Source organism: Pongo abelii, chromosome 14 (genome assembly GCF_028885655.2).
Source record: "Pongo abelii isolate AG06213 chromosome 14, NHGRI_mPonAbe1-v2.0_pri, whole genome shotgun sequence".
NCBI classification, from domain to species: Eukaryota; Metazoa; Chordata; class Mammalia; order Primates; family Hominidae; genus Pongo; species Pongo abelii.
The window spans coordinates 32080917-32100258 of NC_071999.2; the positions used below are offsets into that span (position 1 = coordinate 32080917).

The 19342-nt window shown below is 40.3% G+C and overlaps 1 protein-coding gene across 4 annotated transcripts in view; it reads right to left on the reverse strand.

Moving 5' to 3' along the window:
• USP12 (ubiquitin specific peptidase 12) overlaps positions 1-19342 on the reverse strand; it is a 210002-nt gene that overhangs the window by 113692 nt on the left and 76968 nt on the right. The window contains exon 1 of one of the 4 annotated variants that reach the window (XM_024230935.3): positions 17998-18220. The exons of 1 other annotated variant lie outside the window; for it this stretch is intronic. In XM_024230935.3, coding sequence (XP_024086703.1) covers positions 17998-18045 — 48 coding nt within the window. In that variant the 5' untranslated portion in view covers positions 18046-18220. Of the gene's footprint in view, positions 1-17825; positions 17876-17997; positions 18221-19342 lie in introns of those variants that run through there. 2 more of the 4 variants (XM_063714866.1, XM_024230934.3) reach the window with 2 other exon arrangements.

The window sequence follows — 19342 nt, forward strand, 5'->3', positions numbered from 1 at the left end:
ATAAAAAGCTGTGCTATCATCCATTAATCGATACATTAGAGTTACAGATCCTGTTAGTACTTGAGAATGAAATGTTCAACCTTTCCCCTTCCACAAGTCACCCTCATGGAGCTCACACACCCACTTTTCTGATACTGTTCTGTTGGATGTGAATTTAAGTCTCATTTCCCCAAAAAGACGTATCTTCCTTAAAAGTAAGAACCACTCATACCTAACAGTTCACCTAGCATAGCCCATACACCAATATTTACTGGGTATTCTTTCCTATCTTCCTAATCATGTCTCTTTTCTTAGCCTCTCTTGCTCTGTTGGTTTTCTTCAGATTTACAAGCAAAATGAGAAAAATGAAGTCTCTAGAAGTCCAGGTTCTATGTTTCATCCTATTTCTCGTAAGTTTACTGAGGTATCAAATCTAATTATGGCAGTCGTTTAATAACTGCAAAACAAAAATATTTTGAGATCTGGCAATCCTCAAATTAGAGCTTCTTCTGATACTATCTTTAACCATTAAAAATCTATTTCACATCCCACAGTAATATCCGCATCTTTTCACTTTGCCTAAGAAAATGTGAGAGTTGCCCTTTTCTGCCCTTTCTTCCTTAGGAAGCACACAGCCTGAGAGGCCTTCTCTCTAAACCTCCAAGATTATCTTTTAATGAAGCTAAACCATTATTTAAATTACTATGCTGTAAATATAAAAGGTTCTGATGTAATCTTCACATCCTAAAATATATTTTACATATGCTCTGTTGAGCAAGGGCATATAGCATAGGTTTTATTCATTTCTTCCATTTTTGTAACCTCTCATGCTACCAAGCCTATATTTACTTACTTATCAAAAGTTGTAAAAGTATTGGTAGCTAATTTTCCCGAATGTTCCACTGCATCTTTACTTTTCTCCTGCTGAGACTGGTAGTGTGCTAACAGTACCTGAAGTAAAAATTCTCCTTCTGTTACTTCGAAAACTAGAACAGATAACCACGTCTTAATGTTCACTTAGTACAAAAGGTGTATGTTTACAAATCCACTCAACTTCTTTCCAATATTTCACCACAACCCAAAATTCATTAAAGGCATATCAGGAATTGATTTTCACCTCTAATACATTTTTTAAAGTTAAAAAAAATGTGCACGCATTGTGGTAGTAGAAAAATAACTGCCTCCCTCAAAATGTCCACATCCTAATTCCCAGAACCTGTGAATTCAAGTTGCAGAAGGAATTAAGGTTGCTAAAATCAAACGACCTTGAGAGATTATCCCAGATTACCCAGGTGAGCCCTATGTAATCACAAGGGTCTGGTAAGTGAAAGAGGGAAGCAGGACACTGGACACTCCCTGTCTGAGGGAGGTAATGAAAGAAAGACTGGCCAGTCATGGCTGGCTCTGAAGATGCTGCAGGCGCCAGGAGCCAAAAGGCAAGGGCAGCCTCCAGGTGGCAAAGGCAAAGAAACAGTCCCTCCCTGCAGCTCCAGGAAAGAACACAGCCCAGCCAGACCGACATAAACCTCTGACCTCCACAACTATTTTTTTTTTTTTTTTCTGAGATGGAGTCTCGCTCTGTCGCCCAGACTGGAGTGCAGTGGCGCGATCTCGGCTCATTGCAACCTCCGCCTCCCAGGTTCAAGCAATTCTCCTGCCTCAGCCTCCCGAGTAGCTGGGACTACAGGCGCATGCCACCATGCCCGGCTAATTTTTTGTATTTTTAGTAGAGACAGGGTTTCACCATGTTGGCCAAGATGGTCTCGATCTCCTGACCTCATGATCCGCCCACCTTGGCCTCCCAAGGTGCTGGGATTACAGGCGTGAGCCACTGCACCCAGCGACCTCCACAACTTTAGAATCATAAATTTGTGTGATTTTAAGCTGCTAAACTTGTGGTAATATGTTACAGCCCCATTGGAAACTAATGCACCACAAATTGGTCCATTTTAAACATTACAAATAGAAATACAAATAGAAATAAATGCACTCTAATATCCCTAAAATCTGAAAATTAAAGTAACTGTATCTGGTTAGTTCATCTAATTTGCAGAATCCTGTGCTTAAGAATTTGAAGTTGCTTTTTTTTAAAGCACAGGAGTAGTAAATATATAACCCTGAGGTGGAACATATTAAAAAATGGAAAATAAAAGAAAAACTACTTTGTCAAGTTTTAGTGTATAATCAGTTAAATCTTATTAATTATAGTTCAGATGCAAAAATCTGTTAGAACTTCATGTGCTCATTTGCTTGTAATATCACAAAATTAAGTCTAGGTGTGGAAAAGGTTCACCTTAATTTGTAAACTTTAGCCTGCCTAAATGCATGACTTTGGGAATACAACTATGAAAATATTCTGAAAATGTAAAAAGTTTATTTCTATGTAGCTTCAAATATAACATAGAACAGATGTACATTCTCTTTCAATGTTTTTAAAAATATTTCTTAAAAAAACCTATAGAAGCAGTTAAAACTGTATTCTGAAGCCCTAATGAAACACTGGATCTAGGCAATGATTATCAACAGTTGCTAAAAACCATGAGGTAAAAAGCTGCCAGCAGCTCCGTAACAGAAGAGTCATTCTGACAATGCCAGCCTCATCATTATAAAGAGACACGACAGTCCACTGCAAACCGGAAGTACACATCACCTAAGTTTTTCCACCACCACTTGTACCTCAACTCCTGCAAGGAAAAAAAAAAAAAAATCAAGGAATCCGGTTCAGGCCTCTTAATCTACCAGATTACAGAAAACACAAAGGATGGAAAAACATGTTAAACATCACAAAGGGGATGCAATCGGCAAAGTGCAGAAAATGAAAAAAGCTATGGGACAATCTGATTTCCTCAAAAGATAAACTGTAATAAAAAAGAAACAGGGATCCACATTTAAGAGATACAGTGACGAAACGCAACGAACATTATGGATCCAACTATAACCATTTGAGACAATCAGGTAATTTCAACAATGATTGGATATTTATGAGTATTAAGAAAGAGGCTGGGGGGCAGTGGCTCACGCCTATAATCCCAGCACTTTGGGAAGCCAAGACAGGCGGATCACCTGAAGTCAGAAGTTTGAGACCAGCCTGGCCAACATGGTGAAATCCCATCTCTACTAAAAAAAAAAAACCACAAAAATTAGCCGGGCATGGTGGCAGGCACCTGTAATCCCAGCTACTCAGGAGGCTAAGGCAGGAAGAATTGCTTGAACCTGGGAGGTGGAGATCACACCACTGCACTCCAGCCTGGGTGACAGAGCAAGATTCCGTCTCAGAAAACAAAAGAGTGAGAGAAAAAATGATTTTGTGGTTGTCTTTAGGGGGAAGAAGCATCTACACCTACATTAGTAACAGCATGATCCGGCGGCAAAAGCACTAGACTAAATATGGAGAGGTCTCAGGCAGAATCCTAAAATCAAATCACTGGAGTCTGAAATAATCTATTTGTTAATTTCCTTACCTGTAAAACAGACTACTCCTCCCTATGGGTCCATCTCATAGATTTCACAGTTTTTGTTTGGAAAAAATGAACTAATAATAACAAAGTAATCTGAAATGTAAATACTGACATTGGTGAGGTTTCTTCACAGCAGGTATGTTACAAAAATATATTCTGCGTAATAGTTATTTTCACTAATGTGGTAATCATGTTTTGTTGGTTTTTTATTTTCAATAAATTTTCTAGAAAACCACTTCTGATCCCTTTTTGCTTGATAAGTTTTATATACATTAAGCTAAAAAACAGAATGCTGTAGTTGAAATGGACCTAAGATCACACAGAGGTGTATATAATCCCGTCATTATATAGGTGTACATAATTCCCCGTCATTACTTTGGGAAAAAGAGAAGTGGATGTTCTAGGTATGATCTCTCCCACTTTCCTTTACCCGCTGTATCAGAAGTATTTTTCATTAGCTCATTTTTAGCAAAAATGAGTTCTGTAAGCTACAAATGTGATTTTTAACAACATATACATGCCTTTTTTAAAAAAAAACTACCAAAAGTTTATAGAAGATTTTTCCCTAAACCAATATAAACCCAATCAATTTAACAAGTTTGAGGACAAAATTACTGAAACATTAAATCATGTAAGTAATTTTAATCACTTAACCTTATTTCTCTTTCTTGTTATTTTAATTCACTTCTCACTTCTTCGCCAGGCCCTTTGTTCTCTTCATTTTTCTCCAAGTTACCTTTCAAATTCCACCAAGCTTCCCTCCCCACCACTCCCAAAAGCCTTCCTTCTCCATCTGATGCAGGCCTTACTCCAAATACCAGTCTGTCTTCCCTGTACACATCAAAATACAGCTTATCAAGTTTGTATCAGTTTACATTATTATACATAAAGCTGGTCTCCCCAACTAGACTGCAAGCCCTTTGGAACTTAAACAGCTTTGCATCTCTAGTGTCTAGCACATAGCCCAACTTAATGAATATTCCTTGACATTGATTGCAATGGACCTGATTGCGCCATTAGTTTTACTGGGTGAACTGTGTTCCCTAATAAAGGTACGTTTAAGTCTTAAGCCCCAATATCTCAGAATATGACCTTATTTTGAAATAGGGTCTTTACAGAAGTAATCAAGTTACAATGAAGTCATTAGGGTGGACCCTAATCCGGTGTGACTGATGTCTGTGTAGAAAGGGAAAATTCGGACACAGGCATAGAAGGAAGACAAGGTGGAGACAGAGACACAGGGAGAATGAATGCCATGTGAAAAGATTGGAATGATGCATCCACTGCCAGTAAACCACCAGTAGCTAGGATAGAAAATGGAAGAGAGTCTCCTCGCAGCCCTCAGAAAGAACCAACCCTGTCGACATCCTGATTGTGGACTTCTAGCCTACAGAATTGTAAGACGATACATTTCTGTTACAGGCGTGCATCACTTAATGACAGGGATACATTCTGAGAAATTGACTGTTAGGCAATTTCATCATGGTGCGTACGTCATAGAGTGTACTCACACAAACCTAGATGGTACAGCCCACTACACACTTAGGCTATGTGGTCTAGCCTCTTGCTCCTAGGCCACAAACCTGTACAGCATATGACTGTACTGGATCCTGTAGGTAACTGTAACACAATGGTAAGTATTCGTGTCTCTAAACACATCTAAACATAGAAAACGTACAGTAACAATACAGTATTATAATCCACACACACAGTTTCTGGTACTTTGTTATGGCAGCCCTAGGAAACTAATAAAATTATTGTTTAATAAAATGAAAATGTGCAAACAGTATTACATAACCAAACCTTTCAATGTGATAGACATTGAAGATCATGGAAAATTAAAATGCACACAAGAGTTTTGACATGGAATGAAACATGATGACAACCAAAAATATACACTGTTAAGTGAAAAAGCAAAATAAACCTGCAGTTTGAAATTTTGGGGGGGAGTGGGGGTGACACGCACACAATACCTCATGTTTATATATGCACAGGTAATGTCTGGCAATAAACACACACACATATATCCCAACTCTTTCTAGCAATTAGTTCTTGGGAAAGGGTGGCCCCTCCTCCTTGTAAGAAATGAATTTTTTAAACTCACACAATTTTGCACTTTTAAAAATAGTAAGTGGTTTGGTTTTTCTTAAACTTCTAAAATTGCAAAATTAAAAGAAACTACCATTTCTAAGGTAATCAGATACCACATTTTTCTTTAAGCGTACCTACAGTTAAACCTGAATAATTTAATTCTTTTAAAATCCTCACTCTGGTAGTTCAAAAAACAATGTATCAATTACTAAATTACTAGGGCATTATCTACCACCCCGTTTCTAAAAGTTACCATGACATTATATTTCAAAGTCCAGATTAAACACAGGCTGTTCCCAAAAATGTCAGGAAGAAAATAAGATTTTTCAAACACCATTCCATTTGCATCAGGCATATAATTCTGGTGTTTTACAAGTGTTCTATCATTAAATTTCATTTCTCAACTAGGCCACACCTATTCAATCCAGCCTTCTCTATCAATATCCAGTAACATTTGCAGAGGGCCCTGTTAACTTGGATGTCAACCAAAAATGTACCCAAATATCCTAACTCTCTTTAACAATCTGTTCTAGACTTATCATCTATACATTTACCTAAACTCAAACTTTCCTACACCTTTGTTTTTTATCATTGTGAGATCTGAATCCGTGAAATGCCTAGCAATAGCATCACCAAGTAGCCACTCAATAAATGTCAGACTCCTATATAAGTTCCTTGGGAAAGCTAAAATTACAGAAGTCACATTCAACTTTACAAGTCGGGGAAGATGAATGACCTAAGTCATCATTAACATAAAATGGCAAGAACATCACAGTAGGCTATTAGCACTGAAATGGTATAATAACTACAACCCAGTTTCAGAGATGAAAAGGAAAGATAGTAGACTATTAAAGCAACTAACATCTGGGATGAAAATGTGTAACAGAAGAGAAGCTTTAAGGACACAAGGAAGTAAAAACCTGAAAGAGCGGAATTGCGGAACACTTGGCAGGAGCAGTAACCTGAGCAAAGGCAACTGTGCAGTCTTTAAGGAACGAAAATACCATCTTAAATACATACCATGTGTCAATTATACCTCAATAAAGCTGGAAAAAATAAAGAAAGAAACTAAACAGAGAATAAAAAAAGGTGACAGATTTCACTTGTATCTTTTTAGTTAAAAAGGGCAACATAATGTCTCCAACTAAGACAATGATACAAATATCCAAGCATTTTTATCTGGCTAAGGCTTGATGTGTATAGTGAGAAAACAACCAGAAGTAAAAGTTGCTTCAAGTTTTTCATTTGCCAAGTTAAGTGAAGTCCTCTGCTTTAACCAGTCACATGACAATGGCAGGTCCTTGTTCAGCAGGGTCTCCTGTGGAGGAGATATAAGCCTCCTCAAATTGAAAAAAAAAAAATGCACTAAAAACAAATGAAACTAACCAGTAAACTTAAAAAAAGTGAACTGTCTTTAAAAAAAAATATGCAACAGACAACGAAAAGATTCTAATTTGCCTAGCAGAACCAAAAGCACAATATTTTTGGTTTTGTTTTTGGTCCATTATATCTAGTTTTTGAGCCTCTGATGTTTCAAATTTGTTCCAAATTTTGTCCACCTTTACATAAAAACCCTGAGCACATCAGTCTGAAGAAATTATCAGCTTTAAACCTCTAGGTCCATCAAATAACAGTGAAACCACTTGATTCCTATTCCTCACCTGTTCTTAAAAGAACCAAAGCATCATGTTTCTGCTTTTTTTTTTTTTTTCCCCCTTCAACCTTAAGTTACAGGGTACATGTGCAGGATGTGCAGGTTTGTGACACAGGTAAACGTGTGTCATGGTGGTTTGCTGCACAGCTCAACCCATCTCCCCAGTTTAAGCCCAGCATCCGTCAGCTCTTCTTCCTGATGCTCTCCCTCCCGCCATCCTCCCCACAGGCCCCAGTGTGTGGTGTTCCCCTCCACAAAGCAAGGCCATTAAGTCTGAAACCTTCTAAACATTATATCCCATTTTGTGGAAAAGAGAATCCCCCTGCTCTATTAAGATATACCTCATAACGTAAACTTCAAAGTCTCAGCTACTACCCCCAAGGTACCACCTTAATCATCCTGCATATGAGTCTCTTCATTAAGCAAATTAAACAAACAGGGAAACTTTGCAACATCAGCAAAGAAAAACTGTTAAACAATATGCCAGAGAAACAGCAGAAATAATTTCTTCAAAGATATAATGGCTAGATTTTTGGACTAAGATAATCACATACAAAGCAGAATAAATGTTCATCTACAGAATCTCAAATTATAAATGTATTTTCCATTCCAAAGAACAAGAGCCTTGTATTTTATTGTCTCCTTACCCCTACAACTTAAGTACTTTATGGCTTATTTTACTTGTGCCCAGATGGGCTCTTTGTAATTTTGAAAGTCTCTTTTCAGGGATCCCTGAAAAACCCAGGTAGACCAATACTGTAGAAATAAAGGCAATTCACTCACTATAATTTTATACCTTTAAAAAAAATGTTACTAGTAGGGAATTAGAGTGTTTACTGACATCAGAAGTTAACTACAGGCCAGGTGCAGTGGTTCACGCCTGTAATTGCAGCATTTTGGGAGGCCAGCTACATCACTTGAGTTTGAGACCAGCCTGGGCAACATGGTGAAACCCTGTCTCTACAAAAAAATTAATTAAAAAGAAAAAATAGCTGGGCATGGTACTGTGTGCCTGTAGTCCCAGATACTTGGGAGGCTCAGGCAGGATAGCTTGAGCCCAGGGGGCAGAGGTTTCAATGAGGCGAGACTGCACCACTGCACTCCAGCCTGGGCAACAGAGCAAGGCTCTGTCTCAAAAAAAAAAAAAAAAAGACAGCCACTCATGAACGGTACATTCTTAACATAGTAAAGACTTTAAGGGTAATCTAAAACTTTGCTTCATGTATCATTAAAATACTCATTTTCAAACTTTGAAATGACTACACTTTGTCAAAGGTAACTTGTGAGCTCCGTTACAACTCCTACAGTCCACAGTATCTTAATGTGCTTTCCATCCTTTCCTTAAGAGGGCATGGAGTCTTACCAACAATGACCATGTAAGGGTGATGTTAATATGTATTTATAGTACAAAGAACGTTCACATGTGTCATCTCATCTGCTCTAATGGGGAAATTATTATTCCATTTCATAACTGAAACCAGTTAAACGGCCTACCCAAGTGAAAATAATTAGTGAGGACTCAAAGTCACACACACAGAGACACGCAGCTGAAAAGTCAGGAATAAAAATTACCCAATTTCTTGTTTGAAAAGGAGTAATTTTGTCTCAACGATCAAACCTGCAACACATTGCCCTGTAGATGTCATAACGAGTTTGCATGTCTAGAAATCTGGACCCCATCCCTAGCTGCTGCAGGGTTGACTTTAAGCTTCCTCTTCCATTTTGTGAAAATGGGGCTAATACTACCTAACCTTTCCTAATTCTGAATGGATCTTCAAGATGACAGATACAGAAAGACTAACAACAACAACAAAATAAAATTAAAGCTTTTGAAATATCTCAAAAAAAATCTATTGTTAATTTTCTTAGGTGTGACAATACTATAGTGTTAAAGAGATTGCCCTTTCATTTTGGGTAGGTTTCTTATTGAGCAATATTTTGTTTTTTATCTATTCTGATAGTTCCTTTAATACAATGAAGGTAAGTTTGATCCATTTGGATTATTATGATTAATGAACTAGAGGAGCTTATTTCTTCCACCTGTGTTTTCTATCATTCTTTTTCATTTTGTTTTTCCTATTTTCCTTCCCTCAGAGTTTGAATGGTAACGTTTAAATGTCTGCTGCTATGGAAGCAAGAAAATTCACTCCCTGTGTGGGTGTGTATTTATCCTTAATTTTTTAACATGTATACACAATCCAAAATTTTCCAATAGTGGTTGTTTAGTTGGCTCTTAAACAAGGAGGCCCTTAACAAGTTTTAACAACCCGCTGAATTGTCCTTGTACCCCACCCATCTTGTGTTATTGTCATTTTATCTTCTTTAAAAAAATACAAGCAAATTTTGAAAAATCCATGTAATTCAATTTACCAGCATATTTTTACCAACTCCATTGTTTCTTATATCCTCATGACTGTCCTCTGGACTTACATTTCCTCAGGCTAAACACACACTTTAATAATCATTTTAATGTGAATCAATACTTGGTAAACTCTTGGTACTTCTTTAAATATGCCCCCTTCCTACTCTCCAGCCTTATTGTTCACAAGACCCACTTTCACGCCAAACCACCTACAGAGCCTAAGAGTAACACATTATCTATTTACATCTGGTATCCCATCCCTCCATGTCCACATAATAAAGGCCATTCATTTGCAAAGTTCAACTCTAAGAAGCTTTTTCCTGAAGCCCTCTTCTCTCTCCCAAAACCACCTTCTCTTTCACATATAATTACCATTACTTATACCAATAAGAAAAACATCTCTGCATGCATTTGTTTTATACGTCCATCCTCTTCTACAATACTGTAAGTAGAGCTGGTTTTCAATCTTGTTCTCATCAGGACACACAGAGAAAATAGTATATGTAGAGCCCACAAGAATACAGACATAGCCAGGTGCAGTGGCTCACACCTGCAATCCCAGCACCTTGGGAGGCCAAGGCAGGAGGATGGTTTAAATGTAGGAGACAGCCTGAGCAATAGAGCAAGACCTGTCTTAAAAAAAAAAAAAGAAAGAAAGAAAGAAAAAAAAGAAGCTACAGGTAAGACAGGTATGTCTGCTCTCACCAGTAAGGGACTGGCTAAGGGTCTCCTATCAACCCAGATACCTCCAGGCTTCCCAGGGGTCAAGAGGATTACTTCCTCAGCACAACTATAACCCACTCAAGACACAATGAATGGGAAGTTCCATTAAGACCAGAGTTTATCACAGTCATCTTCATGTTCTCAGAACCCACATGCAGCATGATATAATGTAGGTCTCCATGAATCCTTCCTCAAAGTACTTAAGAAAAAGCACTCTTTACCCCCACAAAAAGGAAAAAAAAAATCACTAGCATCAGATAGAGGCTTAGTAGGTCACTAAAATAAAAAGCACTAAAATAAAATCAAAGGCAACAGTACTCTAACTCCACTGAAAGATATTATGATTTAAACCACCCTTTACAAGTAGAGAATGTGTGCATGGTTCCTCTACCCATGAAGCATTTCAGTTAAGAACATCTGTCCATTATCACTGAAATAAACATCTACTTCTTGTTTTCAGTTGGAAATAAATTTTTATTGGTACGTAGCTTTGGACATGTGGCTCACTACAGATAAATAAAGCAAGCTTACACATCTCTTCTTTAGACATAACACTGTTTAGAAGAAGCTAATGGTCCTTCTGAAAGAGAAGCAGCAGCAAAGCATAAGCCAAGGAACAGAGAGAGCTACAGCACCTCACACAGTGGCGCTCTACATTAAATTTCTTATACTTTACACTATCACAAAAGTCTTCTTGAGTTTTGCTGTGAGAAAGCAAAGACTTATTGGTTTTTCTTCCTAAATAAATGTATATAAACTGCCACTCTAACCTCCTAAAGCAAATTCTGCACATAAGATAGCAAATGGTCGAATGTTATACGTAAGTATTTTCAACAATACTGGGACTCCAATTGAGAGTTTTCAGTTCAGCAAGCATAACTCTTCATAATACAACTCTTCACTTACTACTTTCTCCCAACACCTTTAAAGTATGGTGTAGACATGTAAATACCCTCTTCTAGACTAGGAGATTGGGACTGTAGGTTTTAGACAAGATACCTAAGAGCAAGGTGGGGTAAGTTCAACGTAAGCCAACAAGAGATGTTATTCCCTTGTTATGCTTCCTAAAGGATAGAGCATAGGGAAATTAAATATAATAATATGGCCTCAGTAAACAGAAAAATCTGAAAGGAAATAAGTCCTGAAGCTAATTTGAATGCACACACCTTGTTCTAGTAATGACAAAAAGCTGGTGTACTTTTTTTTGTTTTTAGTATAAAATAAGGTAAGATAGATTTTTCTTCTAAACGTATTAGATTGGTGCAAAAGTAATTGTGGTTTTTGCCATTCTCAACTTATCCAAACTTGTAAAATATGTTTGACAATGTCACAAATTAGATCAGTTATTTTTGTTCCCAAAGAAATAAATTATTCTATAAACTATTCAAAATAGAGAAAGAAGACAATCTACACTCTCAGCTTTCATATTATGAATTAATCCACTTAATTTCAAACTAAATTAGTGCTTTCTCAGGGGTACATACTACTAATAAACTAACGTTTCTTATAATGAAAAGGAACTGACAATTGTATTTCACAAAACAAATTTCCATTTTGGTTAGTACATGTTGAGCTAACAGATTAATTAGTAGTGCCAATGAATACTTTTTACCACAGGGAGGGGAGCAAATCATGTTAAAGGGTAGTAACAGCCAACATGACACAGTGATTACCATGGGCCAGGTACTAGTCAACAACCCTATGAACTAGATGTTATTTTACTCTCACTTTACAGGTACAGAGAAGTAACTTGTCCAAGGTCATACTAATAACTAAAGAAATAAACATGGAACCTCAAAAAAATTCAAATCCCTTAATGGTACTGGCAAAGAAAAAAGTGTCAAAAATTAGCAAATAGCTTTGTGAATTATTAGCCTGTTGGTGACTAAAATGGTGGTATCAGTAACCTCCAGTTTTAAAGAAAGAAAAATATATTTAGACTGTAAAAACTAGGAAACTAAGTGAAATTCATGCTTAACTATATCTGATTCTATGCTTTTTATATTATCTAAAACATAATTAGAACTCCCAAGATGTTCTAGAAATGGGCTACAGAGCAAAAAAAAAATAGTAATTTTTTTTAAAAAAGAGCTCCTAAAATGATGAAAATGATACCAATAATCATTTATAAACTATTAAAGGCTCAGAATTTTAGATCTAGAAGGAGACAAGCATATAAGGAATTTCTATTAAAGAGTGTCTAGTCCAATCCCTTTATGTCACAGATGAGAAAAATTAACTTGAAGTTTTAAGAAACTTTCCCATATATACACATCTAAATGTCAAAATCTGGACTAGAATTTACCTTCTGGTCCAACTGCTCTTTTCATTATACCATGCTGTCAAATACATAATAAAATAACCATATTAAGTTTCTGGAATAGGGCTGCTAAAAGAGAAACCAAAACAAAATTAGATTATTTAAATCTAAAAAGGTTTCTGGAAAGGAATTATACAAAGTATACAAATGCTTAAAAGATACTTCCTGAGACAATAAAAGTTTCAGAAGAGCTAGAATAAATATGAGTTTAAAGGCAGGAAGAAAGGAATTTGGTAAATGACAAAAAGGAGGTGGACTCAATTTGGGGGGACTTGGTCAAAAGTCTAGAATCAAATAAGGCAACCAGAAATGTGACATCATCTCGCTGCAACTGGCCAATGTGGATTGTGGTAGGGCAGATAATTAACCTACTTGGAGACCTATTAGCCACTTATTAGCAAAAGGTGGAAGGAGAAAGTCACCAGAAGGTAAGCAAAGCCATATGATATAAAATAAGACCATAATATTTATACACATGCCACATAATTGAATATGGTATTTAAAACTAGAGTTTTCAAGCATATTAAAAATTTCAGATCATAACAAATCTTATCTTTGTGATAACTAAGTGCCTAAGATTAGAATAAACCACATCTTATAAAATTCCATTTCTGCTAACTACATCACTTTACCCTCTAATAATCATTAAACATATAACCTGTCAACGCCCTAGTACTCTACCACTGTGCTTGATTGGGCTAATCTCACCACCTCATCATTTTACAACATTAAACTCATGTTTATCCTAAAATTGGGCAAATTTTAGGATGAGCATGAATGATGATAATGATAACATGATAATCATTCATGGGAAAACGGTGTAAAATTACATCCAGGGAATACAACTCACGTTTTTTAAAAAGTTAAAGAAAATATGCTCTGGCCAGCCTGACCAACGTGGAGAAACCCCATCCCTACTAAAAATACAAAAATTAGCTGGGAGTGGTGGCACATGCCTGTAATGCCAGCTACTCGGGAGGCTGAGGCAGGAGAATCGCTTGAACCTGGGAGGCGGAGGTTGCGGTGAGCCGGGATTGCACCATTGCACTCCAGCCTGGGCAACAAGAGTGAAACTGTCTCAAAAAAAAAAAAATAAATAAATAAATAAATAAAATATTCTCTGGAAGGTAAAAATTGACCTTCCTTTTGCTTTCTTGGAGTTTTTATATTTTCCAGATTTTCTATGAGAATGTATCATTTTTAATGTCCAAAATGTATTTTAGACAAATTCAAAAGATGAGTGGGCTTAAATAAAACTTCTATTAATACTTCTTCTAAATGTTCTCTTTCCACCAAGCTCAAACATTCCTTTGACCAAACATTTATGTAATAGAAGATTCCTTATTTTTGAGGTTTTCTTTTTTTTTTAAAGGCTTAAGAAGCTTAAGTTTTGTTCCCTTCTTAAATTAACACAGCAAAATTAGATAAGTAAAACAATGGCAACTCACATTTGAATGTTCCTATCATAGAAGCACTATTTTACTAATAAAATATTAATTTACAAATAAGAAATATTTTATTAATAAAAGAACTACATCCACCCTATTTCTTGAGAAGGAAACAGAAATTTCATTATTTAATATAATATTCTTGTTATATGAAGAGGAGACTTTCACACACACACACATTCCCAACAACGCATGGGCTTTGAGGCTTGCCCCAGCTTTCCTTTTTTTCAGTAGTAAGGATAAATTGCACTGACCACACATACCCTTACCTGGATCCCAGTGAGACTCGAGCAGTAAGAAAAGGCAAACATTTTCCATGTATGTCCTTTCTAATTTATGTTTTTAAAAATCGTGTTATTAAAACAGAGCAAACAAAAAAGAAAAGACAGCCAGCTTCACCTGTGCCTTTCTTCAGCAAGTAAAGTTTACCATGCTCAGGGTGCTGTGCTAGGCACAGGCTTTCTCAGAAGTAAAGCCCGTCAGACTCTCCTGGCACCTACCTTTACCAGCTTTGGCCTTATTACCACCATGTTCTAATGGATCTAATCTCATGCCCTTGTAACCGAGGGTGGGCAAGCAGCCAGGCCAGTGCCACCCCACGATCTAACTCTACCCACCTCCTGCACCAACAACTTCTCCGTTGTCTGGTCCCCCTCCCAACAACGCCTTCCTAACCATGACTCCTACAACCCAAATAGGAAGAGACAATAATGATCAGAGGCAGAGCTAACATTTATGGAGCTAACAGTAAGTAGTGCCAGCCCCAAAGCAGGGGCTGTCCTGACCACTACTGCATCCCCATGACGCACCACCCGGATTAGCCACCTCAACTGCAAAACAGAGCCCATCTACATGTATTCTGTCACTTTTCCCGTTATTTCACACTTATTAAGTATAATAATAAATATCAGGTAGGCAGGTACTCTGTGCCAGGCCCTGAAGTCTGAAACTACTTCAAAGGCAAAATAAACACTATGTGATACTGAAAATGTATTATTTCATAGACAAATTAAAAACACGTATTTCAAGAGGTACCCTTGAAAATGTACTCGCTGCAATCTAAACATAATCACTCATTTGGTTCAGGCTATAATACTAATTTATGAAAAACAAGTTTTACTAATTTTCACATGTAAGCAGAACACTAGTGATCTAAAATAAGACACAGCTGAAGAGAATTGTTTTTAACAGTTACTTAACCCAATTAAGGTATTGCAGATTTGCCCAGGTACCTTATTTTGACAAATGAAAAAATTATGTACACTTCAGTACTTATAGAACAAAATTTCAAACTCATCCTAAATGTTTTCACAGCTGCTGATTCTGAGAAGTGTTCTGTTTAAGTCCAGCCCATCTTCTCTCCACCATTCCACACACACACAGCCACATCACCCCTGATTCACCCGGCATACCAGGAGGAGACAGGAAGGACTTTGGAAAACTTTTATACTGAATGCAGAACTTGGTACTCCAGATCAAACTGCAGAAGTAAATGATAATCCTTCCCCTTCGAGGCCCTCACAATTGAGTAAGAGTTCAAAGAAAAATGTACCACACAGTAAGTATGATAAGTGCTACTGAGATTACAAAAATGCCATGAAACTGTATGAAGGGGATGGAGCGTCGGGTTGGACAGGGGTAGGATTATTCAAGTAGGGCTCCCTGCTTAAGAGACAGGTACACACACTCGCCAGACAAGGAGGATAAGGGGTGTGGCGGGAAGGAGCGTTCCAAGCCTAGCAAAACAGCACCTACAAAGCCAAAGAGGTATCTTTGCTTTTCAATTTTGTGATTCTCAGAGGACAGATGGCAATTTTCTTTAAAGAATAAGACTGCAAATTACTTTGAGATATTTAGCACTATTTGGGGGTACATTGGAATGTATTAATATATGAATACAGACACACCCAATTTTAATAGTACCTTTGGAACAATCTCATTTGGCCAGGCATTTTCTGTATTTGCCAACAATACACACGCCCCACATGTAATTAATGTATCTGGGTGGAAGCCCTAGAAAGAGCTTCTGATTTGACATCCTTGAGATCAGAATCCCCCTTACTAAGTGTGTGACCCTGGTAAATCCCTGTGTCTCACTGTCCTAATCTGATTACAGCATACATTTATTGTTTACCTTAATACTGTTTGTGTCCATGAGCAAGAATGTAAACACCAAGAAAACAGGGGCTGCCCTGACCAATACTGCATCCCCAGCACTCAGCGTCGCCTCTAGCACTTAGTGGCTGCTAAATGTATACTTGATATACAGTACTTGAGTGAATGAATAGTCGGTAAAGAGTATCACACCACTCCTGAAATGCTAGTCTTTGACAATGAACTATGACCCATACAATGTGTGTAGCTCAGCCATGTGGCAAAATTGTCACTGTAAAAGACCTAATTATCGCATTCCTTTTGAAATTGACTAAGATAATAATTGGCGTATCTAAAAATAATTAGCCCAAACAATTCTTCAAAATCATTTTAATATAGTCCATTTAATACCAATGCTTTCCTAAAATGTAATCTGTGAGAAAGAACAATTATCCAGTTGGGAAATGGAGTCTTCAATGATTCATCCTTCAATATGATTTCTTTAATACTGTCGATTTTATGTCCACCTGATTTCAGTCATTTTTTGTACTGTTCCTCCGCGTGCAGTAGAGAATCTGCTTTTTAAGGCATCTTTCAGATCTGATTCACCACTCCTTAAAGAAAAATATATACAATGTACCACCCTTAGATGGAAAATTTCTTGGGGATCTCCTATATGAAATCAGTTGCAGAAATAGGGCCAGTGAGACATGAAACACAAGATTTCAGAAGTCTCTAATAACAACCACTAGGCCCACGTTGCAAAGAACAACTTTTTTCGGTGATGACTCATAAATTATGATCCCTACATATAAGCTCATGAGGAGCTAATGAAACGAATTTGTCTCATCATGTGGAAAACTGTGGTCCTTCTGGCCAAGCACAAAACACCAAGTTTTAAACGCGCCCACGTTTTGCTTAATTCGGGACTTCCAGCGGGCATTAGCACTTTTCCCTTACAGTCTATTTAAACGCCCTAGGAAAACAAATACCATCGCCTTGGCAGGCGGTCCCCGCACAGACAGACCTAGCTCCAGCCACATACAGATGTGTCTGGTGGGCTGAAGTAAACAAATGACAGGAAAGCTAATGCTGCTTTTCAAGATTAACGTGCATTCCCAGACACAAGACTGCCACCTGGACACACGGCTGGAAACGGGAGAGCTCGTGCCTCTCAGAGGAGAAAATGGAGAGAATTTCAACAGTACTTATTTAAAGTTTCCACCTTCACACACGCCCCTTTCCCCCAGCGCGGGGTCGAGGACTCGGCCCTGCCAGCGGCGCGAGGAAATCTGCACTTGACTTCCGTCCTCTCCCAGGCGGGAATGAGCGCTGCCCGCCCCGGCCGAGACCCTTCCTTCCTGCCCGCCGACCCCCACCCCTCCCGGGGACCCCTCCCGCTCGGCGCGCGACCAGAAGGAAATGGAGCCCGCCCGGCTCCGCGCCCCCTCCCCGGCGACCCCGGCCCGGGGCCGCGCTCCGGCTCGCGCGCGCCCACCCCTCACCCGGGCACAGGCCGGGCGCGCCTTGGCCCTCGTCCTCGCGTCCCGAGCGGAACCCAGCAGTTCAGCCGGGGGCTCCCAGAGGCTGGTGCCCGCCCCACGCCGCGTCTGGCACGGTCGCCCCCTCACCGCTACCCTCACGCCGCCCTGGCCCACCAGGCGGCGCCCCCTCCCCAGCCGCCTGGGCCGCTCACCCCCGCGCTCCCCGCCTGCGCGCCGTCCAACCGCCCCCGCCCGGGCCGCCCAGCCCGCCCAGCCCGCCCCGGCGCTAGGCCCCGCGGGCGGCCACTGGGAGAGGCGGGTCCAGCGCCGCCCGCCAGCCCGAGAGGTCCCGGCTGCCCCCTCCGCCCGCGCGCCGCCACCTACCATGGTACAGATGGAGGCGAATTTGGAGACTGTCATTAGGATTTCCATCCGGCCAGCGCCATCTTCCACCCAATCACAGCGGCGGCGGCGGGCGGGGGAGGAGGGGAGCCGGGCCGCCCGCTCGCACCGCAGCCCGCGGGCGGACCCCGAGCCGCCGCGGACCCACGCACCGAGCCCGCTGGGCCGCCGCTGCCGTCGTCGCCGCCGGCGCTCAGGCACTCCCGGCCTCGGGCCCCAGCCCCCGCCTGCCGGCCGCCGGCCCGCCCCCGGCTCCGCCCCAGCGCAGGGCGCAGCCGCTGCCTCCGGGCCCGCGCCTGCACGCGAAGCCGCCCACCGCCCACCCCTCCCAGCGCACAGGGGAGCGGGCTCCGCCGAGGCCCTAATGCCCGGCCTGCCAGGCAGCGGCGCGGCCCGGCGGCGCAGCCCCGCCCACCCCTCGGCGCCCCCTCCGCGGCCCGCGAGCGCGAGCCGGGGAACTCCGGTCCGGCCCCACCCCGCGCGCGGCAGAGGGCAGGACCGAAGGCGGTCACCGCCTCCTGCCCGCGTCCCTGCGGTCCTAGAGCCGAGCGCCCAGAGGCCCCGCGTAGGAAGGGGCGCGGCTGGGAGGCGCGGGGGTGGCGGCGGCGATCTGGGAGAACCCTGGAGGGGACTAGCTGCGACACCCACCGCGGGCGAGGGGACGGCGAGTCCCCGCTGCCTAAACAGAAAACGGAGGCCATGATCTGGGTAACTACGGGCGGAGTGGGAGGAAACCTGCTCTGTACAGTTAAGATAACCCAGGTATGCGTCCCAAGCACTTGGTTTGTTTCTTTTTACGTATATTGGATGAATCACCGGAGTCAAACACAACTTAGAAAAAGACAAAATAATTAAACAAAAATGAAGAGGCAAAAAACAAATTACACATGTTTAACTCTTTGAATTAAGAAGAAAGATAAGTAATGGGGGAAGGAGAGGAGCGAATCCTGTTGGCCTGTTGGCGATAAATTTATAATAGGCTTCTAAATATCTGCACATTGAGCTGCAAAATAGGGAGGATCTCAAGCCAGCAGTGATGATGATATTGCCAGAGACAGGAAGCCCGCCAGCAAGAAAAATGCCCTGTGAGAAATCCTTAGCCAGTGCTGGCTACTGGCATGGGTAGTTCCTCTTTTCTTCTTTTATAAAATTCATATTTGCACCCTGTTCTTCATGCCTGGCAGCTCAGCTTTATTTTTTCCTATCTGAGAAAGTAGTTCAAGTGAGTAGAATAACTTCATAAATTATTATGTTAGAAAGCTTGTGATATTTTCTGATTGGTGAACTCGTGATGGGGTACTTTTCTGGGTAACCCTAATTCAGTGGG